At 45.9% G+C, this 27,903-nt stretch overlaps 1 protein-coding gene across 1 annotated transcript in view; it reads left to right on the forward strand.

Annotated features, from left to right (window-relative positions):
* vipr2 (vasoactive intestinal peptide receptor 2) overlaps positions 1–27,903 on the forward strand; it is a 163,745-nt gene that overhangs the window by 84,193 nt on the left and 51,649 nt on the right. Inside the window, exon 5 of the mRNA XM_080217467.1 lies at positions 22,066–22,163. Coding sequence (XP_080073593.1) covers positions 22,066–22,163 — 98 coding nt within the window. The remainder of the gene's footprint in view (positions 1–22,065; positions 22,164–27,903) is intronic.

Consider the following 27,903-nt stretch of genomic DNA (forward strand, 5'->3'; position numbering starts at 1 on the left):
TCTCATCTAGGCTAACTTTGCCCATCTGAATTTTCCAGTCTCTATGTAGGTTAAAATCCCCCATGATCATCCTTTCTGACAAGCTCCCATTATCTCTTTGATATCTTGTTCTACCATGTGGTTAGTGAAGGGGCCTGTACACCACTTCCACAAGTGACTTCCTGCCTTTCGTCATTGCTAATCTCTATCCAAACTGCTTCTATATCCTTGTTTCCTGATGTTAGGTCATCCATGTCTATTGTGCTAATGTCTTTCATTATCAGAGTCGCCTCTGCCTAGCTTCCTGTCCTTCCTAAATGTCACATACCCTTCAATATTCAGGTTCCAATCTATGTCACCCTGCTGCCATGTCTCTGTAATGGCTATCAGATCATGCTGATTTATCAATGTTTGCACTATCAGTTTCTGCATGTTGCTTTGAATGCTATGTGCATTAAGATCAGAGCCTTAAGTTTTGTCCTTTTAATATTCTTGTAACCATTTCACTGGTGCACTTACGGCTGAGGTAAATATTTGTACTTATCAAATGTTATTTAAAGAACATTAGACATGTTTCCTCCCACCCCCACACCTCCCAACAACAGCCACCACACTGCAGCATACACACACCACGGCATTACATAGACTCAAATCACCTATTAGAATGAATTGTCTAAAGACTTTAAATTCACTGTGCAAAAACATGCAGAAGGTTTTTTTGAAATTTGAAGATCATGGGGGTATTTCCTTGTCCCACCCACCGCGGGAATTCTCAGGCCGGATTGTGCAGTTTTGGGTGTTCATCCAGATGGAACTCTTCCAGCGTAGAGAACAAAAATATAACAAAACTTACTCCAACTTATAAATCAAAAAAAAGGTTTAATAAATAAACTTCATTACTTCAAATGTGAGGCCTCAGCCTGGGCCACTCCAAGCAGCTGAACAATTCCCAACAGGTTCTTATTTATACTGAATCAGCTGGTCAGCTGATCATCACATCATTCTGTCATTGGTTACAAAGAACAAAGAACAAAGAACAACACAGCACGGGAAACAGGCCCTTCGGCCCAACGAGCCCACGCCGCCGTCCCATTGTCTCAGTGACCTATTCATGATTTTAGTCTACGCCTAATGTGCGAGGATCAGGGAGGTCCAATATAGGGACAATTTGTTACCCAATCACTCAGCCTAAAAGCACATCTTTGGGGGATGTGAGAGGAAACCGGAGCACCCGGAGGAAACTCACGCAACCACGGGTTGAACGTGCAAACTCCCACAGACACAGGCCCAAATCCATGTGTCCGCACAGCAACAGAGATAGTCTCTGAGCTGTCATGTTGCCCTCGAGATGGTCCAGTTTAAGCACACTAACGACATGGAGCAATAGGCAACTCCCGAAGCAACGTCCAAGAGCAGCCCACTACAACCTGCCGCATGCATGCCCCTTGCTGGACTTAAATGCCTGTGGAGACAAAAAAATTCATTATTAAACAGGCAAAGACTAACATCCCTGAGGCAAAACGTATTCCCAAGCCTACAATGTTTAGTAAGGCCTGCTATATCCCCCTATATGTAGACCGCTCATGTGGCTGTCTAAGTGACTCTTAAACAACCCTAGCGTGCCTGCTTCCACCACCTTACTCGGCAGTGCATTCCACACCCCCACTACCCTTTGCGTGAAAAACTGCCCTCTAATATTTGTCTTATACCTAGCCCCCCTCACCCTAAGCCCGTGACCCCTCGTTCTATCCATTTCTAATAGCGGAAAAAGCTTACCACCATTTACTCTATCTATCCCCTTCATAATCTTATAAACCTCTATTAGATCCCCCCTCAGCCGACGTCTCTCAAGGGAAAACAGCCCCAGTTCGTTCAATCTTTCCTCGTAAGACAGCCCTTCCATACCAGGCAGCATCCTGGTAAACCTCCTCTGCACTCTCTCCAGGATCTCTACATCCTTCCGGTAGTACGGCGACCAGAACTGGACGCAGTACTCCAAGTGAGGCCTAACCAACGTTCTATACAACTGCAACATCAGACTCCTACTCTTATATTCTATACCTCTTCCTATGAAGGCTAACATACCATACGCTTTCCTCATCACATTCTGCACCTGCACCGACACCTTCAGGGACTTGTGCACTTGCACCCCCAGGTCTCTCTGCGTATCTATACTCCGGATAGTTCTACCTTTTATCGTATAACTCCCCTCCACATTATTCCGGCCAAAGTGCATCACCTCGCATTTCTCCGGATTAAATTCCATTTGCCATCTATCTGCCCAATCTACCAGCCTGTCTATGTCCTGTTGCATTGCCAGGCACTGCTCCTCAGTACCCGCCAATCCAACCATCTTAGTGTCATCAGCAAATTTGCTGATCACACCACCTACCCCCTCTTCCAAGTCATTAATGTGGCTTAAGTCATTACATGGTTTACCGGGTCAGCTGACCCTTACAGCTTGTTACCATTGGTCACATTACCAATGGTTATCACCGGTTACATTCTAATATTGGGGCGAGTTTGGCCAGAAAATTCCGCCCCCCCCCACGCCTATTTGCGGAACAGCGTGAGAATCAACTTCTTAGCACAGCAAACACAGGGAGGGTGATAATGAATAGGGTGGCTCTATTCTGAAGCTATGAGACACTCCACCACACTATTGCCTCTGTCACTGTCACCATCTAGGCCACTTTAGCAAACTGTTGCCTAGTAATTATCTTCTAAACATCTGTTACTGTCTGCACATTTAATTCTCTACCTGAGTGAATATAGATTGATGGGCAGTATAGGGTAACAGTCGGCCTCTCCAATAGTAGCTGCTGTTATGCCTAACGAGTGTACTGTTTTGTTCCGATCAATCTTGGTATAGTTTATTAAACTCCAGTTCAAACAACTTTTAAGATATGTCACAAACCATAAAGTAAATGTTTGTATTATATTAATGTAACCAAGTGGAGAGGGAATGATAAGGGATGAAATAGCACTGAGTTGTGTTCATGACCACAGCATTTATACATTCATAGAACATAAAACCCTACAGTGTAGAAACAGGCCCATCGAGTCTGAACTGACCACAATCCCATCCAGGCCCTATCCCCATACATTTATGCTCTAACCTACACATCCCAGGACACTAAGGGGCAATTTTAGCATGGCCAATCAACCTAACCCGCACATCTTTGGACTGTGGGAGGAAACTGGAGCACCCGGAGGAAACCCACGCAGACACGAGGAGAATGTGCAAACTCCACATGGACAGTGGCCCGAGCCGGGAATCAAACCCAGGACCCTGGAGCTGTGAAGCAGCAGTGCTAACCACTGTGCTACTGTGCCGCCCATATTCTGACCATGTTATCTTATAAATGGAATTAATCTATCCAAAGGTAAAATTTCAATTCTTTCATTAAAGTACCAAAGAAAGGAGTTTCACTCCCATGTCAGTATTAAAATCATCGTCAGGGAGAGACAAAAACCTGAGAAAATCCTCTGGCTCCAATGTTGGATGGAAACTTTGCAATTTGTTGGACTTGAGCCCAGGAACAGGAAGTCACCTCTGAGTAAACAATGTCCGCAATCATTTATCAAAAGATGTAAAATCATTCAGTTTGTCTATCAGGCACGTAAGCAAAAACCAGCCAGGATCTCAAAGCAGAGTTAACAATTCCACAAGTTAGGAAGGGTGACATGCATCCCTACATCCAAGATACAAGAGCCAAAATAATCTCGGATAAGGTGGTTCGAAATTGTGAATGACTGTTTTACTACTTGGTCATCCCACACTATTTCATAGAATTCCTCCAATGCAGAAGAAGGCCATTCAGCCCATCGAGACTGCACCAACTCTCTGACAGAGCATCTTACCCAAGGTCTATCCCAGTAACCCCACGTATTTAGCCTGTTGATCCCCCCAACCTACACATTTTGGGACACAAAAGGGCAATTGAGCATGGCTAATCCACCTAACCTGCACACCTTTGGAGTGTGGAAGAAACTGGAGTACCTGGAGGAAACCCACAGAGACACAGGGAAAACTTGCAAACTCCACGCAGACTGTCACCCGAGGTGGGAATTGAACCCAGGTTCCTGAGTGCTAATCATTGTGTCACCGTGCTGCCCACTATGCAACAAGCAACTTGCAGAGTTGTGAAGGAAAGGGAAACATATTACCCCCATATTAATATGCTGTAACATTGTACCAAGCAGTGGAATGTGCCTCACATCTCCAGGGACCAGGGTTCAATTCCTGGCTTGGGTCACTGTCTATGCAGAGTTCACATGTTCTCCCCATATCTGCGTGGGTTTCTTCCGGGTGCTCTGGTTTCTTTCCACAGTCCAATAAAATGTGCTGAATAAATGCGTTGGCCATGCTAAATTCTCCCTCAGTGTACCCGAAGAGCTACTGGAGTGTGGCAGCTAGGGGATTTTCACAATAACTTCATTGCAATGTTAACTTGTGACACTAATAAATAAACTTAAAAACTTTAAACCACACATGCTGTGTCAGGATGTCAGCTGAGTAACAAAGCAAAGCCTTAGCTAAAAATAGTTAAATGGTGCTCTGTAAAACCCCCTGTTTATATGAAGTGAAGAAACTCAGTGTGGAATCTGTTTAGTCAACATGATACATCTTGAAGCTCTGCAATAACTTCTGACTTCATTGGAAATCCCAGATGTCGGCAATGCTCAGTCTAGGTGTTACTGTGCAATCATCAAAAGATGGGATGGGGATCAGAGAAGCAGCTCACCTCAATCTGAATCCATTATATGGAGATCAAGATTCAGAGAGATGATAACATGGTGGCAAAATCCAGAGGCCCAGCCTAATGCCCTGGGGACACAGGTTCAAATCCCAAAATGGCAGCTGGTAGAATTGAAATTTAATTTGTAAAAATTCTATGTTCTCATAGTAATGATGACTATGAACTATCATTGATCATTGTAAAAACCCATCAGGCTCACTTATGGCCCCTTAGGGAAACAAAATCTGCTGTCCTTAACTGATCTGGCCTACACGTGCCTCCAGACTCACAGTAGTTCAAGTTGATTTATTAGGCTTACATTAACACTGCAGTGAAGTTACTATGAAAATCCTCCACTTGCCGCACTCCGGCACCTGTTCGAATACACTGAGGGAGTATTTAGCATGGCCAATGCACCTAACCAGCACATCTTTTGGACTGTGGGAGGAAACGGGAGCACCCGGAGGAAACCCACTGCCTTCAGTTCAAGGGCAATAAGGGATGGGCAACAAATGATGGCCTTACCAGTGATACCCACGTCCCATGAAGGAATGAAAGAAGTGTAGGCAACACTGGGGAGCAATATTACTCAAGTGAACACAACATTGCAGCGACTTTGGACTATTGCATTCGCTGCTCCCAATGTGGTCTACTCAACATTGGAGAGACCAAATGCAGGATGTGTGGCCACTTTGCAGACCACCTTTGGTCCATACGCAAACAGGACCCAGACCTTCATGTCGCTTGTCACTTCAACACACCACCCTGCTCTCCTGTCCTCATGTCCGTCCCTGGCCTCGTGCAGTGTTCCACTGAAGCCCAACATAAACTGGAGTCACAGAGCCTCATCTTCTGGATGGGCACTTTACACTTCCAGACTGACAGTGAGTTCAACAACTTCAGAGCATGAACTCCCTACCTCCACCTTCACCCCATTTCCATTCATTTTACTTTATTTCATTTCACTTTACCTTTTCTTTTTCATTTCTTCTATTGTTTCATTTTTCCACCTTCATTTTTAAATCTCGCTTTCTACTTTGCCCCCCGCTCCCCACCTCACCACTGTCCCCTCTCCCCGCCATTCCCCTAGTGCCATCGGTTACATGTCTCAAGCTGTTTGTTTACCTTTGTTCTGCCATTTACACATTCTGATCTCTTAATGGGCCACTATCACACGCTGTGTACATCAACGGGGATGAAGTGAAATGGTCAAGAGTTTCAAGTTTTCAGTGTCTAGGTCACCAACTACCTGTCCTGGTCCCCCCCATGCCGATGCTACAGTTAAGAAAGCCCACCAACGCCTCTACTTTCTCAGGAGGCTAAGAAAATCTGGTATGTCAGCTACGACTCTCACCAACTGAAACAGATGCACCATAGAAAGCATTCTTCCTGGTGTATCACGGCTTAGTATGGCTCCTGCTCTGCCCAAGACTGCAAGAAACTACAAAAGGTCATGAACAAAGCCCAGTCCATCACGCAAACCAACCTCCCATCCATTGAATCTGGCTACACTTCCTGCTGCCTCGGATAATTAAGCCAGCATAATTAAGGACCCCACGCATCCCTGACATTGTCTCTTCCACCTTCTCCCGTCGGATAAAAGATACAAAAGTCTGAGGTCACGTACCAACCGACTCAAGAAAGGCTTCTTCCCTGCTGCTGTCAGACTTTTGAATGGACCTACGTCACATTAAGTTGATCTTTCTCTACACCCTAGCTATCACTGTATCTTTCTCTACACCCTAGCTATCACTACATTCTGCACTCTCTCCTTTCATTCTCTATGAACGATATGTTTTGTCTGTATAGCACGCAAGAAAGAATACTTTTCATTGTATACCAATACACGTGACATTAAATCAAATCAAAATCCGCACCCTTCTTAGCCATGATCACCACCATTTACATTCCCTTTGTCTTTTTCTCTATGACATATTTGACAATTACCACCCCCCCACTCTAACAGTATAAATATCATCCTATTTTCTAATGCCTTCAGCTCTGATGAGAGGTCACCCAGACTCAAAATATTGGCTCTATTCTCTCTCCACAGATGCTGCTGAGATTTTCCAGCACTTCCAGTTTTTATTACAGGGACTGTCATGCACACAGTCCAGTAGGGAAGGCACAATCTTATAATTGGAGCCAACCCATTCACGGATCAGGCCCCTTCATACGAAAGGTAGTGGAAATCAGGAACTGTCTTCAGACAAAGAGCTGAAGGGAGGTAAATTGAAAATGTCAAAACTGAAGTCGATATGGCAGCATGGTGGTCCAGTGATTAGCACTGCTGCGTCACAGTGCCAGGGCCCTGGGTTCGATTCCCAGGCTTATGTCACTGTCTGTGCGGAGTCTGCACATTCTCCTTGTGTCTGCATGGGTTTCTTCCAGGTGCTCCGGTTTCCTCCTGCAGTCTGAAAGATGTGTTGTTAGATGCATTGGTCATACTTAATCCTCCCTCAACGTACCCGAACAGACGCCAGAGTGTGGCGACTAGGGGATTTTTACAGTAACTTCATTGCAGTGTTACTGTAAGCCTGCTTGTAACACTAATAAATACACTATCGATTTTTGTTAGACAAGGGTATTAAGTGTTGCAGAATCAAGGCATGTAGAGGGAGTAAAGAAACAGCTCAGCCATAATCTATCTGAATCCTGGGTCAGACTCTGGGGGCTGAATGGCCTCCGATGTTCTCTGAGGCTATTCAAATTGGCAAGTTCTGCAAATAGAAATTAGGACGAGATTTGTACTTCACCTTCAGCCCTGACGAGCAGCCATCCAGACTCAAAACATTGGTTCAATTCTCGCTCAACAGATGCAGTCAGACTTGATGTCCTTTAGGGAAGGAAATCTTCCGTCCTTATCTGGTCTGGCCTACGTGTGACTCCAGAGCCACAGCAATGTGTGTTTGACTCTCATCCACCCTCTGAGATGGCCTAGGGAGCCACTCAGTTGTCGCCGTCACCTTCTCAAGGGCAACTAGGGATGGAGGACGACTGCTGGACAGTCAGCAACGCCCGTATCCCACAAACAAATAAAAAAAAGACCTGCTGAGATTTTGCAGCAATTTCAGTTTTTGTTTCAGATTCCAGCATCCGCGGTATTTCGCTTTTCTTTGAACATAGACGCTTTAGTCTTTGTGCTCCAGAAAGCACAGCAGGGAGTGATTGAGAAAGAAGGGAATATGCAATATTAGTTTGCAACTTTATTGTAAGCGGAGTGCTTTGAGCCATTTCTGATGGATTGAATGTAAGTGCGAGTCTTTAATAAATCCAGTTAATCAGTGCCGAGGTTTGACAGTGAATCCATGAGGGAGTAAATCATGCTTGTGTGGAGAAATCATTTTGTCTGCATAAGCTGAGCAGCTACACAAATTACCGAGGGACAAATTTGGTTGGGTGATGGGCAGTTTTCCTGCTGTCAGAGAATATGGGTGGCACGGTAGCACAGTGGTTACCACTGCTGCTTCACAGCTCCAGGGACCTGGGTTCGATTCCCAGCTCGGGTCACTGTATGTGTGGAGTTTGCACATTCTCCTTGTGTCTGCGTGGGTTTCCTCCGGATACTCCGGTTTCCTCCCACAGTCCAAAGATGTGCGGGTTAGGTTGATTGGCCGCGCTAAAATTGACCCTTAGTGTCCTGGGATGCACAAGTTAGAGGGATTAGTGGGTAAATATGAAGGGATATGGGGTAGGGCCTGGGTGGGATTGTGTTCGGTGCAGACTCGATGGGCTGAAGGGCCTCTTTCTGCACTGTAGGGTTCTATGATTCTATGAATAGTGCACTTTATTGGACAGGTTTCTGCTCCATGCTGTAAACGTTGATTCAGCGTGTAACGCCCCAAGTGACTTCAGTGCTTTCTGACTGAGGTGAGAATTACGTTGTCCAAGATGCAGTTATAGAATCATAGGATCCCTACAGTGCAGAAGGAGGCCATTCGGCCCATCGAGTCTGCACCAACCACAATCCCAGTCAGGCCCTATCCCTGTAACCCCATGTATTTACCCTAGCTAGTCCCCCTGACACTACGGGCAACGTAGCATGACCAATCAACCTAACCTGCACATCTTTTAAGGGAGCCAGAGCAGCAGGGGGAAACCCCCACAGACACGGGGAGAACATGCAGACTCTGCACAATGACCCCAAGGCCAGAATTGAACCCAGGTTCCTGGTGCTGTGAGGCAGCAGTGCTAACTACTGTGCCGCCCCTGATGTCATGATATTTCAGCATCTATGTGGCCTCCTGTTCAGTTTTGATCATCTGAAGGGCTCGGTGAGAAATTTCCCACATATTATTTCCTTAGGCGACATGGGTTTCCATGAGCTTTCTTTCCCCACATCTATGGGAAGATTACACAGTTCCTGGTGGGAAAGTCTGTATCATGACTCACCACGACTGTATGGGTGGGATAGCCTGTGCATTACAGTTTGAGGATAAGGGGCAATCCTTTTACAGCTGAAGTGAGAAGTCTCTTCACCCAGAGGGTGGTGAATGTGTGGAATTCACTCCCACCAAATGTAGTTGAGGCCAAAAGGCTTTCTGATTTCAAGAAGTAATTAGATATAGCTCTTGGGGCTAAAGGGATCAAAGGATATGGGAGTAAGAGGGATCGGGATATTGAATTTTATAATCAACCATGATCAAGGTGGATGGTAGAGCAGGCTTGAAGGGCTGAATGGCCTTCTCCTACTCCTACTTCCTATGTTTCAATGTTACCTCCCCAACAATGTCATATACACTGATGAACCCTCCCTACATGTTCTCACTGGAATGCTAGTCTCTCAAATTGTCTGAACTGTCCAAAGATATGAGTCAGAATGAAGTGTCATAACATCCTATAAAGGGAAAAGTTCTCGAAAAGGGCTGTAATACCCTCTTTCTAAAAGAACTGCCCCAAATGTAAAGTTAAAAAGATATAAATTACTCCATGATACTAATGAAATCAATAATTTCCAATAAAAACAGAAAATGCTGGAAAATCTGAACAAGTCTGACAGCATCTGCAGAGAGATAGTAGAGCCAATGTTTCAAGTCAGGATGACCCTTCGTCAGAGCCGAAGACCAAGAAAATCAGACAAGATTTATACTGTGAGGGTGAGACAGGTCACTGTAAGTGATAGAGATGGTATAGACAAAAAGACAAAGGTGGTGTATTTTGCAACAGTGAGAACCAGGAATGGTGCTGATAGCATCCACTAAGAGAGTGGAGTGTGTAAATGGCAGAACAAAGCTGCAGAGCTTTGAACATAAGAACATAAGAACATAAGAAATAGGAGCAGGAGTAGGCCATCTAGCCCTTCGAGCCTGCCCCGCCATTCAATAAGATCATGGCTGATCTGTCGTGGCTCAGTTCCACTTTCCCGCCCTCTCCCCATAACCCTTAATCCCCTCTCTTATCAAGAACCCATCAACCCGCTTCTTAAAAATATTTAGCGAGGCAGCCTCCACCACTTCAACGGGCAGAGAATTCCAGAGATTCACCACCCTTTGAGTGAAGAAGTTCCTCCTCAACTCCGTTCTAAACCGCCTCCCCTTTATCTTGAGGCTGTGCCCCCTAGTCCTACTGTCTTTTTTGAGCGGGAAGAGTCTCTCCACCTCTATCCTATCCATCCCATTCATCATCTTATACGTCCCAATGAGATCTCCCCTCATTCTTCTAAACTCTAACGAGTACAAGCCTAGTTTATTCAGCCTCTCCTCATAGCTCAATCCCTTCAACTCCGGTATCAGCCTAGTAAACCTCCTCTGCACTCCCTCCAGGGCCAAAATATCTTTGCGCAGGTGCGGCGCCCAAAACTGCACACAGTACTCCAGCTGCGGCCTCACCAATGCCCTATACAGCTGCAGCAAGACCTCCCTACTTTTATATTCAATCCCCCTCGCTATGAAGGCCAGCATCCCATTCGCCTTCCTGACCACCTGATGCACCTGCAAGCTGGGTTTTTGCGACTCATGCACAAGGACCCCGAGGTCCCTCTGCACCGTCGCCTGCTGCAGTTTTTCGCCACGTAAGTAATAGTCCTTCCTACCATTCTTCCTACCAAAGTGGACCACCTCACACTTGCCAACATTAAATTCCATTTGCCATTTCCTGGCCCATTCGCCCAGCCTATCTAGATCCTTCTGCAGACTCTCCACACCCTCCGCACAATTTGCCTTTCCCCCAATCTTGGTGTCATCAGCAAATTTCGACACCCTGCACTCGGTTCCCTCCTCCAGATCATCTATATAAATGGTAAATAGCTGAGGCCCCAGCACCGACCCCTGGGGCACCCCACTAGTCACCAACCGCCAATCCGAATAGCACCCATTGACCCCCACTCTCTGCCTCCTATTTGACAACCAATCCTCTATCCACGCTAACACCCTACCCCCAACTCCATGTCCCCTGACCTTCTGCAATAACCTCCTGTGAGGTACCTTGTCAAACGCCTTCTGAAAATCCAGAAAGACCACATCCACCGGCTCTCCTCTATCCACTGCCCTAGACACATCCTCATAGAACTCCAGTAAATTTGTCAGACACGACTTCCCTTTAATGAAACCGTGCTGCGTCTGCTCTATCAAGCAATTCCCTTCAAGATGCCTCGCAATTTCCTCCTTAATGACGGATTCTAACATTTTACCTACCACAGACGTTAAACTAACCGGCCTATAATTCCCCGCCTTTTGCCTGGCACCCTTCTTAAACAACGGCGTAACATTAGCCGTTTTCCAATGGAATGTGGCAGAGGGCCCGAGTGGGGTCGGGGGGGAGTTGGCGGGGCAAGGGGATAGGGGGTGGTAAAACAAGATGGAGAGCAAGATTTTAGAAGTGGAAAATAATAGTAAGAGTATACTGTAATAAAACATGTGAGAATAAGATGAAAAAAGAAAGTAAAATAAAACAAATGGAAATAGAGTGGAGGTGGAGGAGATGGTTTATGCTCTGAAGTTCATTAACTCCAATTAGGCATTTTACAGCCTTCCAGACTCAACATTGAGTTCAACAAATTCAGGCCATGAACTCTCCTCCATCTCTACAACATTTCTATCTATTTTATTTCATTTCTTCTTTTCGTCTTATTAATCCATTTTTATTATTTTATATTCTTATTTTCATTTTCTACTTCTAAAATCTCTCTTTCCATCTTGTTTCAGCACTTGGGCCATCTGCCCACATTCCTACACTCTGCATTTTTGTTCTGCCATTTACACACTCTGACTATTACTTACGTGGCGAAAAACTGCAGCAGGCGACGGTGCAGAGGGACCTCGGGGTCCTTGTGCATGAGTCGCAAAAACCCAGCTTGCAGGTGCAGCAGGTGGTCAGGAAGGCGAATGGGATGCTGGCCTTCATAGCGAGGGGGATTGAATATAAAAGTAGGGAGGTCTTGCTGCGGCTGTATAGGGCATTGGTGAGGCCGCAGCTGGAGTACTGTGTGCAGTTTTGGGCGCCGCACCTGCGCAAGGATATTTTGGCCCTGGAGGGAGTGCAGAGGAGGTTTACTAGGCTGATACCGGAGTTGAGGGGATTGAGCTATGAGGAGAGGCTGAATAAACTGGGCTTGTACTCGTTAGAGTTTAGAAGAATGAGGGGAGATCTCATTGAGACGTATAAGATGATGAATGGGATGGATAGGATAGAGGTGGAGAGACTCTTCCCGCTCAAAAAAGACAGTAGGACTAGGGGGCACAGCCTCAAGATAAAAGGGGGGCGGTTTAGAATGGAGTTGAGGAGGAACTTCTTCACTGAAAGGGTGGTGAATCTCTGGAATTCTCTGCCCGTTGAAGTGGTGGAGGCTGCCTCGCTAAATATTTTTAAGACGCGGGTTGATGGGTTTTTGATAAGAGAGGGGATTAAGGGTTATGGGGAGAGGGCGGGAAAGTGGAACTGAGCAGCGACAGATCAGCCATGATCTTATTGAATGGCGGGGCAGGCTCGAAGGGATAGATGGCCTACTCCTGCTCCTATTTCTTATGTTCTTATGTTCTTATCTGCTGATGGACGCTATTAGCACCATTCCTAGCCTTCAGCATTACCATTTACATTCCCTTTGTCTGCTTGTCTGTGCCATCCCTATCAATTACAGCCCCCCCACTCCACCCTCACCCTCACCATATAAATCTTTCATATTTTCCTTGCCTTCAGCTCTGACAAAGGGTCACCCTGACCCGAAACATTGGCTCTTTTCCCTCTCCACAGCTGCTGTCAGACCTGCTGAGATTTTCCAGCATTTTCTGTTCTTGTCGCAGGTTCCAGCAGCCGCAGTATTTTGCCCCCACTTGCTGTGACATTGTGAGATCAGTTACAGATTGCCACTGAAGTTAAATCAGAGAGCAATAAAAAAGCAGTTCTAAATATGTCAATTGTGCATTAAATAGCACTTTGCCATGGGACATATGAAGTTTGTTTGAAGACTGTTATATACTTTAGCATTCCAGCAAAAGGTGATAACTATTAATTATTTGCATCAGTGCCAATTTCAAAGTTGCCATTTTGATGTGTTCCGTTCTCCCTTCACTTTGGGCAGAAGCAGTTGTGCTTACTGGATAGTTCAAGTCTTGTTAAAGTCCTGGGAACGTTAGGATAAAAATTACCATCCCCGTGTTGTAACAGTAATGCTAATTAAGGTGTTGAATCTTTCATACTTAGCCTGTAAATTGTAGCTCGCATAATTAGCGCAATGATAAATCATCACTTAATATTATTAGCAGTATCATTAGTAAATCATCTTGTACTGCCTCTTCAATTATATTGTCTGCCATCACGCACTTAACAATTTCCAATTTACACTTCACCCATGAATTCAGTTTACTCAACGGTTCACCTTTGTGACAGAAAGTGCTGCAGTTTTTTCCATAGTATGTCTTGCTTAACCTAGTACTGGAGGGAGGGGCAGTGCTGACATAGCAGCATTATCAATGACTGAGGGTGCTGATACGGAGACCCAGGTTTGAATCCCACCATGGCAGATGGTGAAATTTGTATTCAATAAAAATCTGGAATTAAAAGTCTAATGATGACCGTGAAAGCATTGTCGATGGTTGTAAAAACCCATGTGGTTCCACCCATTTAGTGGAGCCGGACACTTTAGGAACATTCATGCGGTTATTGGATAGGCACATGGGGCACACCAGAATGATAGGGAGTGGGACAGCTTGATCTTGGGTTTGGACACAGCTCAGTACAACTTTGAGGGCCGAAGGGCCTGTACTATGTGCTATGTTCTATGTTCACTAGTGCTCTGTAAGGAAGGAAATCTTCCTTTGCCCACATGCCATGGTTGATATTGGGAAAATTGAATAGCTTTTTATAGATCTTGAGTTACTGTGAGATTGTAATATTTATCCTTTCAGGGAATGCAGGTGCCACTGGCAAAGCAAACATTTATTGCCAGTGCCTAATTTTCCCTTAAGTGTGTAATGCTTCTGAGGCAAGTCAGAATGGAAATTGCAGAAACACTGATCATAATTTCTTAGCCTTCTTTAGATTTGTTCAAAAAAGGGTGGTAAAGATAAGCCTAGCAACTACCGGCCGTAGAAATTCATATGCCACATTACTCATTTATGTGACAGGCAGAATATCATTTGGCTTGATGGTAGCATCCTGTTAATGGTGAACACCACTCGTGTTGATTTTGATTTGATTTGATTTATTATTGTCACATGTGCTAGTATACAGTGAAAAGTATTGTTTCTTGCACACTATACAGACAAAGCATACCGTTCATTGAGAAGGTAATGAGAGAATGCAGAATGTAGTGTTACAGTCATAGCCAATGTATAGAGAAAGATCAACTTAGTGCAACTTGACTGTTGCTACAGCACTGTGGCAGTGTGAAACAGCTAGCTTTACCTGTTTGCTTAGATCTTTCAGATACCTTGCCCTTCCAAGGTAACCTGAGGTAGACCGGACACTTCTCAGGGTCAAGAGTAACACTTGTGTGAAATGCAGTGTTAATTGATCTGATCAGAGTAGCCATTATCCCACAGGTGATATCCCTTTGATGTGCTCTATTTCAGCATAAAGCTAGCATGGAGATCAATGGCTCAGGTCTTATTTACAAGGTTGCTGATAAGGCTAATCTGATAGCAAAGTTAAAAGTAGTTAAAGTTTATTTATTAATCGCAAGTAAGGCTTACATTGACACTGCAATGAAATAACTGTGAAATTCCCCTAGTCGCCACACTCCGCCACCTGTTCGGATCACTGCACCTAACCAGCGCGTCTTTCAGACTGTCAGAGGAAACCGGGGCACCTGGAGGGTACCCATGCAGACACGAGGAGAAGGTGCATACTCCACACAGACAGTGACCCCCAAGTCAGGAATTGAACCCAGGTCCCTGATGTTGTGAGGCAGCAGTGCTAACCACTGTGCCACCTATGGAATGGTAAAAGTCCCAATATGTGTAAAAGGTAGGCTTGTGTTAGTTAACACCTTGGCAGGTTTCTCAATTATTATTGTCACAAGTAGGCTTACATTAACACTACAGCAAAGTCACTGTGAAAATCCCCTAGTCACCACACTCAGGCGCCCATCCTGGTACACTGAGGGAGAATTTAGCATGGCCAATGCACCTAATCAGCACGTCTCTCGGACTGTGGGAGGAAACCAGAGCACCCAGAGGAAACCCACACAGACACGGGGAGAATGTGCTGCCTCCAGGAATCAAACTCAGGTCCTCAGCACTGTGAAGCAGCAGTGCTAACCACTGTGCTACCATGCCGTCCTTGGTAAATCATGTACTAGTACTAGTACATCAAGGAAGGAGAGTTCATTTGACTGCTTCCTTTCAAAAGGAAATTTTGAGTGCAGGATGGAGCCCATTAAGGCATGTAAGGAAATTATTACACGCAGCTGAGGATTTAAATAGAACGAACATATCATCCACATATCAGAAATAGGCAAGGCGTAGAAGAATAGATTTGAACAAACCCATGATTCTGTCATTCAGTCACTGAACAAATCTAAGTCCATTTTTATTAAATGGTACTCTGGATTTGACGAACTCGCTGAGGATTGAGTTACACAAATCTGCCCGTTACTCTCTGAAAACTGTAAATCAGTGAGCTTCTCTTTGTATTTTAATGTTTAAAGAGGATAGTAATAAGGAAGACTTGCATGCATCTAGCATATTTCACAACCTCATGACATCCCAAATTGCTTTACAGTTAATCACATACTCCTGAAGTGTAGTCACTGTTGGTAACACAGGTAATTTGACAGCCAAATTGTTCTCAGCTAGCTTTCAAAATCACCGAGGTGAATTTTTTGAAACTGATGTTGTAGGAGTTTTTCATAGACCCATGTATTATGCTGGCTTTCATGTAAGGGATGTCTCTTTATTAACTACACCTCCAAATACAAAGAACTACAAAGATAATAATTCTGGTTGAAGATGTACTTTATTTTGCCCAGGCCTGGTCCACACGTGTGATAGAATGATTTGTAGCAGCTCAAATCATTCTAAATTGCCTGGTTATCAGTAATCCAATTACACATTTTTCAGAAATCATTTGCCCGCCTACTTTTGTTCATCCTAGCCAGAGTGAACCAATCATTTTAGCATGAATCATTTACCTTGGCCAATAACAATCTGGCAGCATGAGAATATATCGGTCTGAAGAATCTGAAACCTCCCACCCACTGTCTCTTAGCAGCCTCAATTACATAGATTGTGGAGTTCAAGAGTTTCTTTCTAGGGCCACCATTGGGCACGTGCCCCAATTGCCCCCTGTACTGGGAGATCTCCTGCTGCCCCCCCTTCCCCTGAATGGACATAGGTCCCCCCCCCCGCCACTCGCCCTCCCTGCAGAGTTCCCTCCATTGCCAATTCCCCCCTTCCTCCCCTGTGGAGTTCCCTTCCTCTCCGATTGCGTCGCACCCCCTCCCTCACCACCCGACCAACCCCTCTCCCTGCAGAGTTCCCTCCCTCCCCAATCACCGGTTGCTCTCCCCCACCCCCGGCAGAGTTCCCTACCCACTACCCCTTCCCCACGTCCCCCACCGATCATCCCCTTACAACCCCCAGGCAGAGATCTCCCCTTCCCTCCCACCCCTCCTGATCTCTCCACTTATCCCCCTTCCGTCATGGCTCTGCCCAGTCTGGCTTTGCCCCACTGGCTCCACCCATTGCCACTGCCCTGGCACAGTTATGGTGTCTGGTGTGCACGGCCAGGGAGCCAGGTGGGCAGTGCCAGACTGCCAAGATGACACTGCCCCGTGGGCACTTCCCTGGTCCCTGTTGGTGGGAATCATACGTGATTCCCATTGGGGAGAACCTCAGCGTGTGAGTGGGTAAAGGTGAGTCCAGACATTAGGGACTTGTTAATGAAATGCTAAGTATGTCATTAATATTTTGAGCAGCTTTGCACCCTTTCCTGGCATGAAGCCAATTTCGCCGGAAAAGTAGCGTCAGTAAGACTGGGGGAGGCGAAAGACTGGGTGCGAGTCTGATCTTTTACCTCTGGCCCATTCTCACTACCTCGCCTCACCAAACATCAGACAGGATGAGGGCGTAAGATCATGGTTAATATGTTTGAAGCTGTCGGAAGAAACCTGTTCCAAGGTTTTAGATACCATTGCAGCCTGATTGAATTTTCAAGGTCAAAAAATAGAAAGAACTGGAAAATCTCAGCATGTTCGGCAGCATCTGTGGAGAGAGAAACAGAGGGATTTTAGAATCATAGATAAAATCATAAAATCCCTACAGTGCAGAAGGTGGCCATTCAGCCCATCAAGCCTGCACTGACAACAATCTCCGTAACCCCTCATATTTACAATCCTAATGCCCCTGGCACTATGGGGCAATTTAGCATGGCCAATCAACCTAACCTGTACATCTTTGGAGTGTGGGAGTAAACCGGAGCACCTAGAGGAAACCCATGCAGACATGGGGAGAATGTGCAAACTCCACATAGACAGTGACCTGAGGCCAGAATTGAACCCAGGTCCCTGGCGCTGTGAGGCAGCAGTGCTAACCACTGTGCTTCCCCCAGCCGTTCTTCAGCCGCTTCTGCTGGTGGGATCTTCCATCCCACCAAAGGTGATCCCACTCTGCCGCTCCCTCCCCCCACCCCCTCCCCCTCTGCCGTGAGATCCACAGCAGCAGAGGGTGCGAAGCCCCGTTGACAGCGGCAGGACCGTAGGTTCCCACTGCTGGCCAATGCCGGGTTGCCTGCGCTGACTCAAAACGCACCTCAGGGGGTCGGGGGGGCATGAAAAATCCCACCCACGGTTAACACATCGAGTCTAATGTGGCTGTTCTTTGGGATGGAAGGGAAGTAGAAACATGATGGGGTTTACGCTATGGCTGAATGAAAGGGAAGGTCCGGGACAGGTAGAGACGAAATAACAAAGATGGCGTGGAACAAAGGGATGGAGTTGGCTATATTAAAGAAACAAGGCAGCAGCTCAGAGTGAGTGCAGATGACAGAATATTGAACAGCTCTGACTGAGAGCAAAAAGACACAAAAACATGCGTCAGTCGCTTAAAGTAAGCATTCAGGTACAGCAGGCAGTAAAGAAAGAAAATATTACGCTGGCATTCATAGAGAGGATTTGAGGAGAAGGATAGGGATGTTTTGCTGCAATTGCATAGGGCACTGGTGAGGCCACACCTGGAGTATTGTGGGCAGTTTTGGCTTCTTTATCTGAGGAAGGATGTCCTCGTTATAGAGGGAGTCCAGTGAAGGTTTACAAGGCTGATTCCTGAGGTGCTAGGTCTGCCTTATGAGGAGAGATGAAGTTGGTTAGGATTATACTGACTGGAGTTGAGAAGAGTGAGAGGGGATCTCATGGGAATGTATAAAATTCTAACATGGTTAGACAGGGTAGATTCAGAAAGAATGTTCCCAATCGAAGGGGAGTCCAGAACCAGGGGTCATAGTTTGAGGATAAGGGATGAACCTTTTAGAACTGAGGTGAGGAGAAATTTCTTCACCCAGAGGACGGTGAATGTGGGGAATTCACTGCCACAGAAAGTAGTTGAGGCCAAAACATTGTTTGATTTCAAGAAGAAATTAGATATAGCTCTAGGGGCTAAAGGGATCAAGGGATATGAGAAGGAAGAGGGGATTAGGATGATGAATTTGATGATCAGCCATGATCAAAATGATTAGCAGAGCAGGCTAGAAGGGCCAAATGGTCTACTGCTGCTTCTAGTTTCTATATTTATAAATAACATACAGACTGACACCGAGGGAGAAAATATCAAAATGGAGGATAGAGTTGGGGGCCTGAAGTTGTTGAACTGGGCGGTTCAGATATTTCTAAAGAGTCTGATTGGAAGTTCTGCTGCAGGGTCACAGTTCACCTACAGTGCTGCTGGGGAGGCAGTTCCAGGATTTTCACCCAGCAACAGGGAGGGTGTAGCACTTCCAGCCCTTAGATCGATGCCTGGTGGTCCATTCATCAACTTTGCAGTTTGCTACAACTCGGGAAAACACACGCCTGTTTGAAAAGTTTTACTGTCGCTTGTTAGAATCTGAGGTCATGTGATTTGACCAAATGGGCGACTCCAGTGATGATAGACTTCGGTCATTTCAGTTTGTGGCTGCCACTGACTGGAACGAGGTACAATGAGAGCTGAAGCCAACTCTTTTACTATAGATACCTTTTGCGACTGATATCTGTACATGCTAATCTGTCAATTCCCTTTCACTGCGATCTGTATTTTGTTGTTTTCAGTGTTGAAATGAAATGTATTGTTGGGTAATGTCTGTTGCTGTGATGTTCACCTCTTGACCAGGTCGTTACTGTAAATGAGAATAGGATCTCTCTGGCTAAACTAAGGTTAAAGAAACAAGTGAATGGCTTGCTCGCCTATATCAGAGGTGAGTGAACAGGTAACCACATTGCTTTGGGTCTGCAGTCACCTGGAGGCCAGACCAGGTAAGGATGGCAGATTTCCTTCCCTAAAGGACATTAGTGAAACAGATGGGGTTTTATTACAACCCGGTAATTTTATGGTCCACTATTACTGAGACCAACTTTTGATTTATTGTTGTCTCCTACATTGAGATACAGGGAAAATTATTGTTTCTTGCAAGCTATAACAACCAAAGCATACCATTCATAGAATATATAGGGGAGGAGGAATGCAATGTTAATCACAGATAGGGAGCAGAGAAAGATCAGCTTAATATATGGGAGGTCCATTCAAAAGATTGATGGCAGCAGGGAAGAAGCTGTTCTCGAGTCGGTTGGTGCGTGAACTCAGACTTTTGTATCTTCTTCCCAATGGAAGAAGGTAGAAGAGAGAATGTCAGGGATGTGTGGGGTCTTTGATTATGCTGGTTGCTTTTCCGAGGCAACAGGAAGTGTAGACGGAGTCAATGGATGGGAGGCTATTTGAGAGATGGATTGGGCTTTGTTCATGACTCTTTGTAGTTTCTTGCGGTCTTGGGCAGAGCAGGAGCCATACCAAACTGTGATGGCACCAGAAAGAATACTTTCTATGGTGCATCTGTAAAAAAGCTTCCAGTTGCAGGGGGAGGAGCCAAACCCCTGGCCACGGAGTTTGGAGATGAGTTTTGTAGGGATAATGGTGTTGAAGGCTGAGCTGTAGTCAATAAATAGGAGTCTGACATCAGTGTCCTTTTAATTCCGGAGTTATTTAGTTCATTGAATTTAAATTCCTCCAGCTGCTATGGGGGGATTTGTACAAGGAGAATTATTCCAGCCTTCTGGATGACTAGTTCAGTAAGGATACCACTATATTGCCATTTCCTTACAGTTAATATAGGGATTAGTTCCACTACATCTAGGACTGGCTAAAAGTAATGAGTGCAGATCTTAATAAAAATTGACTTCTGAACAAATTAGTACCAGGTCAGCACTTATTGACATCCTTCTTTGCCCTGGAAAATAGCGTGGCAGTGAGTCAGCTTCTTGCATCGCTTCTGGTTCACCTATCGTGCTGTTAGGGAGGGAGTACCAGGATTTTAACCCCGCAGCAGTGAAGTAATAGAGTTTCCTGTGCTTAGGTCAACTAGGAATTCGAATAATATAAAAGCCAAACACTGCAGATACTGGAAATCTGAAATAAAAACAGAAAAAGCTGGAAATACTCAGCATCATCTGGAGAGAGAAACATGGTTAACATTGAATTGGTTATAACTCTTCTTCAGAACTGGAATTACAAGTCCATAAATGGAGGTAATTTTGATGGTGACAATTTGAGGTGATGGGTGAAGAGTAGCACATAGTGCAATAGTGCTAATACGGTACATAAACCTACAATAACATTGCAATTGTGTGTGTGTGTAGGGGAGCGGGGGGAATGCAATGGCATAGCAGTATTGTCACTGGGCTAATAATCCAGCATCCAGATCAGCAACAACCTACCCTGGTCCCCCACGCCAACATTATAGCTAAGAAAGCCCACGAACGCCTTTACTTTCTCAGAAGACGAAGGAAATTTAGCATGTCAGCTACAACTCTCACCAACTGTTACAGTTGCATCGTAGAAATCATTCCATCTGATTGTATCGCAGCTTGGTATGGCGCCTGCTCTGCCCAAGACTGCAAGAAACTGCAAAAGTTTGTGAATGTAACCCAATCCATCACGCAAACCAACCTCCCAACCATTGACCCTGTCTATACTTCCCACTGCCTCGGCAAAGCAGCCAGCATAATTAAGGACCCTACGCACCCCGGACCTACACCCACTTCTGTCAGGAAAAAAATGCAAAGGTCTGAGTTCACATACCAGCCGACTCAAGAATAACTTCTTCCCTGCTGCCATCAGACCTTTAAATGGACCTACCTTGCATTATGTTGATCTTTCTCTACACCCTAGCTGTAACTGTAACATTACATTCTGCACTCTCTCGTTTCCTTCTCTGTGAATGGTATGCTTTGCCTGTATAGTGCACAAGAAACAATACTTCTCACTGTATACTAATACATGTGACAATAATAAATCAAAACAAATCAAAGTAGCCCCAAGGTAATGCTCTGGTGGCCTGAGTTCGAATCCCACCATGGCAAATTTGAATTCAATAATAAAATCTGGAATTAAAGTCTAATGATCACCATGAAATGTAGTAAAACCCGCCTGGTTCACTGATATCATTTAGGGGAGGAAATCTGCCGTCCTTACCCGGTCTGGTCTGTATGTGACACCAAAGCCACAGCAGTGTGTATGACCCTTAAATGCCCTCTGGGATGAGCAATAAATGCTGGTCTGGCCAGTGATGCCCACGTGCCAGGAAGGATTAATGAAAGATCAAGCAGACAATGCACTGACTGGAGCTGGCCGTTTCCAACAGCGTAAGGCTGAAGTGAGATTGTGTTCAATTGCTGTTACTGACTGCTGTGTATAATTAATGATGGTTTATCTTTTATTTCTCCAAGGTTGAATTTTACGTGCTAGTGAAGGCTATTTATACGCTGGGACACAGTGCCTCCTTGATTGCACTCACGACTGGATCAGCGATTCTATGTTTCTTTAGGTAAGAAATATTTAATTGTAACATTCACAGTAAATTGTGGTTCTTGGACAGAGATGGGTAGGAGGTGAATTGTATCTATGATTGATGTAGTCTTGATGAGCACAGTGGTTAGCACTGCTGCTTCACAGCTCCAGGGTCCTGGGTTCAATTCCCAGCTTGGGTCATTGTCTGTGTGGAGTTTACACATTCTCCTCGTGTCTGCGTGGGTTTTTTGCTCTGGTTTCCTTCCAAAAATGTGCGGGATAGGTTGATTGGCCATGCTAAGAAATTGTCCCTTAGTGTCTAGGGATGCGTAAGTTAGAGGGATTAGTGGGTATAATATGTAGGGATATAGGGGTAGGGCCTGGGTGGGATTGTGTTTGGTGCAGACTTGATGGGCCGAAGGGCCTCTTTCTGCACTGTAGGGTTCTATGATTCTATGAGCTTGATGAGTGAAACACTTTAAGCTGCTTTCCAGTGTTTGTCGTATAAGGGTATGTGGCATGGTAAGGGTTAATGTGGGACTGGGAAACAGCTGCTGCCCATGGTATGATGTAGTGAGTCACATGTTAGTACACAGAGTACAGTAGAAGCCAACGTGGAGACAGCACCCATGCAGGGCTGTATCTCATGGGTGTGAAAAGTTATGAGTTGTGAATAAACACTCAGGGCAGAATTTTGCCACAGGAGTTGTAGTGGGTGGGACACATACCATGCAAAGGTCCATTGACTGTGGGTGATATTTTTCAGTCTTGGAGCGAGCGCAGCTGGAAAATCACAACCTTAATGTTTAACTGTAGATCACCGTGATTCTGTACTCTGAGTGAAGACCCAGAATGTGGCTCAATGACCAAGGGTGAGGCTCTCTGGCCTCCGTGCGGTGTGTTTCTCGGGGATGGGAAGCAGCACACCATCGGCCAGCAGCGGGATACAAAGAACACAACACACAGGAACAGGCCCTTTGGCCCTCCAAGCCTGTGCCAATCATGATGTCCTAACAAAACCAAAAATAAACCTGCTGCCCTTACTCAATCCATATCCCTCTATTCCCTCCCTATTCCTGTACCCATCCAGATGCCTCTTAAATGTTGCTAACGTGCCTGCTTCCACCACCTCTTCAGGCAGCGCGTTCCAGGCACCCACCACTCTCTGTGTGAAAAACTTGCCCCACACATCTCCCTTAAACTTCCCCCCTCTTACTTTGAACCTGTGCTCCTTTGTAAAAAAAGCTTCTGACTATCCACCCTGTCTACGCTTCTCATCATTTTGTACACCTCTATCAGGCCTCCCCTCAGCCTCCACCTTTCCAGTGAAAACAATCCTAGTTTACTCAACCTCCCTTCTGATCTCATCAAGGGGATTCCTCATCCAGCCCACCCCATGGGAAACCCACAGTGGGACTATTGGCAGGGCCAGAATATCCTGCCAGTGTGAACTTACGGAAGGCTCTGCCCTACACTACCTACAGGTGTGGCTCCCAGAGGCAGCGTCGGATTGTGGACCAGTGTTATAGATCAAACTGGTAAATAGGGAAGGGAAAGATCCTTCTCAGAAGGAGTTTAAAAGCTCCCCATTGCAGCATTCAATTGTTTCTTAAATAATTCCAGATCATCACCTCCAATGCTGCAGCCAGGAGGATGGGTCGCTGTGAAAAGAATGACTTGCTGATATCAGCCCTCATTTTGCTTTTGAACCTGTGTTTATTTCCAACACTTAATGCTAATTTTCAATACTGTTTATCATCGTATACAGTTAATTATCCAGGTATCTTTTCCCATAAAATTTATCATCTTAACCACCATTTCCCACACCTCAGATCTTTGTGATTTTTTTTCATTTGTGGGACATGGGCGTTGTTGGCTGGCCAACATTTACCATGATGTGGATGCACCTGATGAAGAGGGAAACCTCGAAAGCTTGTGCGTTTACTATCAAATAAATCGGTTGGACTAAACCTGGTGTTGTCAGACTTTTTACAACATTTACCACCCATCTCTAGTTTCCCTTGGCTAGGCCATTTCAGAGTCAATCACATTGCTGTGACTCTGGAGTCAGATGTAGACCAGAGCAGGTAAGGGCAGCAGATTTCCTTCCCTAAAGGACATTAGTGAACCAGATGGGGTTTTTCCCGGAAATTGTCAATGGATTCATGGTCATCAGTAGATTCTTAATTCCAGATTTATTTCATTGAATTCAAATTCCCTATCTGCTGTGGCGGGATTCGAACCCGGGTCCGTAGAACATTAGCTGAGTTTTTGGATTAATAGTCTAGCGATAATACCACTGGGCAATCACCTTCCATGTTAAGAGAGATATGGCGAATGGTTAAGGATATGGGCCAGAATTTTACATGCAGCATGTGCGTAGTGTGGGACCGTAAGTGGGCAGATTTCCTGGCTCAGAGATCAGTTAACAATTGCAAAACTACACTGACCAGCGTGAAACATGTTTGTATAGGGTCAGCGGCACTGGCAGGGCCGGTCACAGTCGATGCTGGCTGCCCATTTCCTGCCTTTTCCTCATTTTTATGATCTCATGATTCTTATGATGTTCTGAATGGTTGGGATCTGGAATGCAGTGTCTGAGAGCGTGATGGAAGCAGATTCAATCATGGTTTTCGGAAGAGAACCAGCTCTGAAGAGAACATTTTCAGGATGAGTTAGAAAAGTGGGGGAGTGGCATTAAGTAAATTCCTCCTGCAGAGAATCCTGCTGCAAGTAACTCACCTCCTGACTCCCCCAAGCCTATCCATCATCTACAAGCCACAAGTCAGGAGTGAAATGGAATATTCTCCACTTGCCTGGATGGGTGCAACTCCAACAACACTCAAGAATCTTCACACCACCAGGACAAAGCAGCCCACTTGATCACTCCCCCTTCCACAAACATTCAGTCCCTCCACCACCAATGGCCAGTGGCAGCCGTGTGTATCATCTACAAGATGCACTGCATTAACTCACCAAGGTTCCTTCCAAACCCGCAACCATTAACATCTAGAAGGACAAGAGCAGCAGATACCTGGGAACACCAGCACCTACAGGTCCCCCATCAAGCCACTCACCATCCTGACTTGATAATACATTGCCATTCCTTCATTGTCGCTGAGTCAAAATCCTGGAACCCCCTCCCTAAAGCACTGTGGATGGACCTACACCTCAGGGACTTCAGCAGTTCAGGAAGGCAGCTCACCATCACCTTGTCATGGGCAATTAGGGATGGGCAATAATTGCTGGCCTAACTAGTGACGCCCATATCCTATAAATGAATTTTAAAAAGGACAGGCACAAGGGGCTGAATGGCCTCATTCCATGCTGTAATCATTCTATGACACTACAGTGTCCTGGCAAACATTGAGCTCTGAATTGATATCACTAAACTAGGTAATCTGGTCATTATTTCATTTTTGCCTGTGGGATCTTGCTGTGTGCATATTGGCATTTGAACTTCTGACAAGACTAATGTATTCCAAAAGTACTTTGTTGTCTGTAACATTTCTTGGGACATCACAAGGTTAAAAAGGTGCTACATGAACTCAGGTTCTTATATCTTTTTTCTTTAGTAAGTGAACATTCCTAATTGGAATCTCTACCTTTACGAGAAAATTAGGGCAGAATTTCCCCCAAGGAAGGAATCTTTCCAAGGCGCTTCAGGGAAGTGGCTAAACTATTGGAAGGAGTGAGCAGAAGAAGGTCAGACACTGCACAGGAGTTGAGTCCTCATCCTCCTTAACGCAGTCTTGTGATAGAGAGTAACTCAAAATTCTCAGCGTATTGAACAAGGTTTAATCCCTGCTCAGGCATCTCTCTGTCAACTGCGGAAAAACATTGTTAGCACAGTAAGCAATATAACCTCGCTGTGTGCAGCCAATCTGCAGATTCTAGTCATTCCCCACAGGGGTAATGGGATCCATGTAGTCAGCCTATTGACAAGTCTGACCATTGTCTTCACTGGGTTTTTAATGGAGGTGAGGATAGTCTCACCCACCAGTTGGAGAGCCAGTGAGAGCCTTGTGTTGCTGCTATTTGGAATGGACAGCCACATTTAGTACCAATCGAGTGCCTCGTTGGACAACAGCAGACCTAGCCCTGGAATGGAGGACTCTAAAGGGTTCAAGTCCCACTTGTCGGGAGATGTTGGCCAGTCAGAGGATGGCAGCTCTTCACTGGTTGGTAATGCCCTTGGGGAGCAATGGCTGCTGCTGGGTGTGCCCCCTCCCCCGCCCCCAGCTCAGGGTCATCGTGGGCTTAGGTGAGTGAAGGTAGGAGGTGGTCACGGGGTAGAGGTTAACAGCAAAGGCAGGGAGTGGCTCTCAGCAGCCCCAACCCCATCACAATGCTTACTCTCAAACACTGAGCGTCTGACAAGAAGGGACCACCCTTCTGTGACCACAAGTAAATGTGTCCAGCTTTACTTTCTGGGCTTCCTGAATGGTGAGATGCCCGCCAGTGATGGGATGAAACCCCTAGTGCATGAACTGCCTATTTAAGAGCCTCCATTAGCAGTGGGGCGAGAACACCTTCCCATCAAGGTCTTAATTAGGTCTGTGGTTGGAAGATGGGAAGGGCCCCACCCACCACAAATCCCCCCTCCCCTATCACAGTCAACAAGCCTGCCATGGGAGGAAGGAACGAAATTCCATCTGACATAATTAATATACCATTTCCCTTTATCCTGTACTTTCAAATTAAATTGCTACTTTGTCACAAATTCCCATGATGCTATTTAAATAATAATAACTTGCAACAGAGCGTGCCGGTGCACAGTGCCCTAAAAGTGCCAACACAGATGGCCAAGGTGATTAAGAAGGCATTTGGCTGCTTGCCTTCTTCAGCCAGGACAGTGACTACAAGCGATTCTCCCAAAAGTGCTGAATTAACAAAGAACAAAGAACAAAATCAGCCCGGGAAACAGGCCCTTCGGCCCAACGAGCCCGCGCCGCCATCTCAACACCACCAGTCCCCCCCTCCACCCACGACCCCTATCTAATGTTTTATGGCCATCCACATTGAGGGAAACTAATTTAGGGACAATTTATTCCTGCCAATCAGCCTAACAGCACATCTTTGGGGTGTGGGAGGAAACCGGAGCACCCGGAGAAAACCCACGCAAGCACGGGGAGAATGCGCAAACTCCCACAGACACCGGCCCAAATCCATGTGTCTGCACAGCAATCAGCGATAGTCACTGAGCTGTCGTCTTGCCCAGTATCTTGTCCAGTTTAGGCACACACTAACGACATGAAGCACTAGGCCAATCTCGAACAACCAAGAGCAGCCCCAGTACGATCCATCGCGTGTATGCCCCTCGTTGGACACGAGGTGGACCGACTTAAAACCTGTGAATGAAAAGAGAAAAAAAACATTATTATTTTACATTAGAATTGGCGGGAAAACTGTTGTAAATCCCGACTGTTTTGTCAGTTCAGCTTCTCACCTAAATCTCCATACTCTGCGCGCTGCAGAGGGCCCAGTTGTGAATCTCATTAAAAACCCAGGAGGGGTGGGGCCTATTCGCTCTGGAGTTCTGGAACTCTGTGCGTGCGCATTGGCCCCCATCTGTCAGTCTCCCCTTTGGCTGGCCCGATCGTGACCCGCACAACAATTCCCAGGCCTCCCCTGTCCCAGAGTGCCTCAATGCCCAGGCCCCACTTCCTAGCCGTGGATACCCCCACCCCCCTCGCCCCGGCAGAACCACACCCCACTCCCCCCCCCCCCCCCCCCCCCCCGGGGGTCAGACGTCCTCCCGGCAGACCACCCACCCC

This window comes from Carcharhinus amblyrhynchos, chromosome 2 (genome assembly GCF_965287045.1).
Source record: "Carcharhinus amblyrhynchos chromosome 2, sCarAmb.v2.hapA, whole genome shotgun sequence".
Classification (NCBI taxonomy): Eukaryota; Metazoa; Chordata; class Chondrichthyes; order Carcharhiniformes; family Carcharhinidae; genus Carcharhinus; species Carcharhinus amblyrhynchos.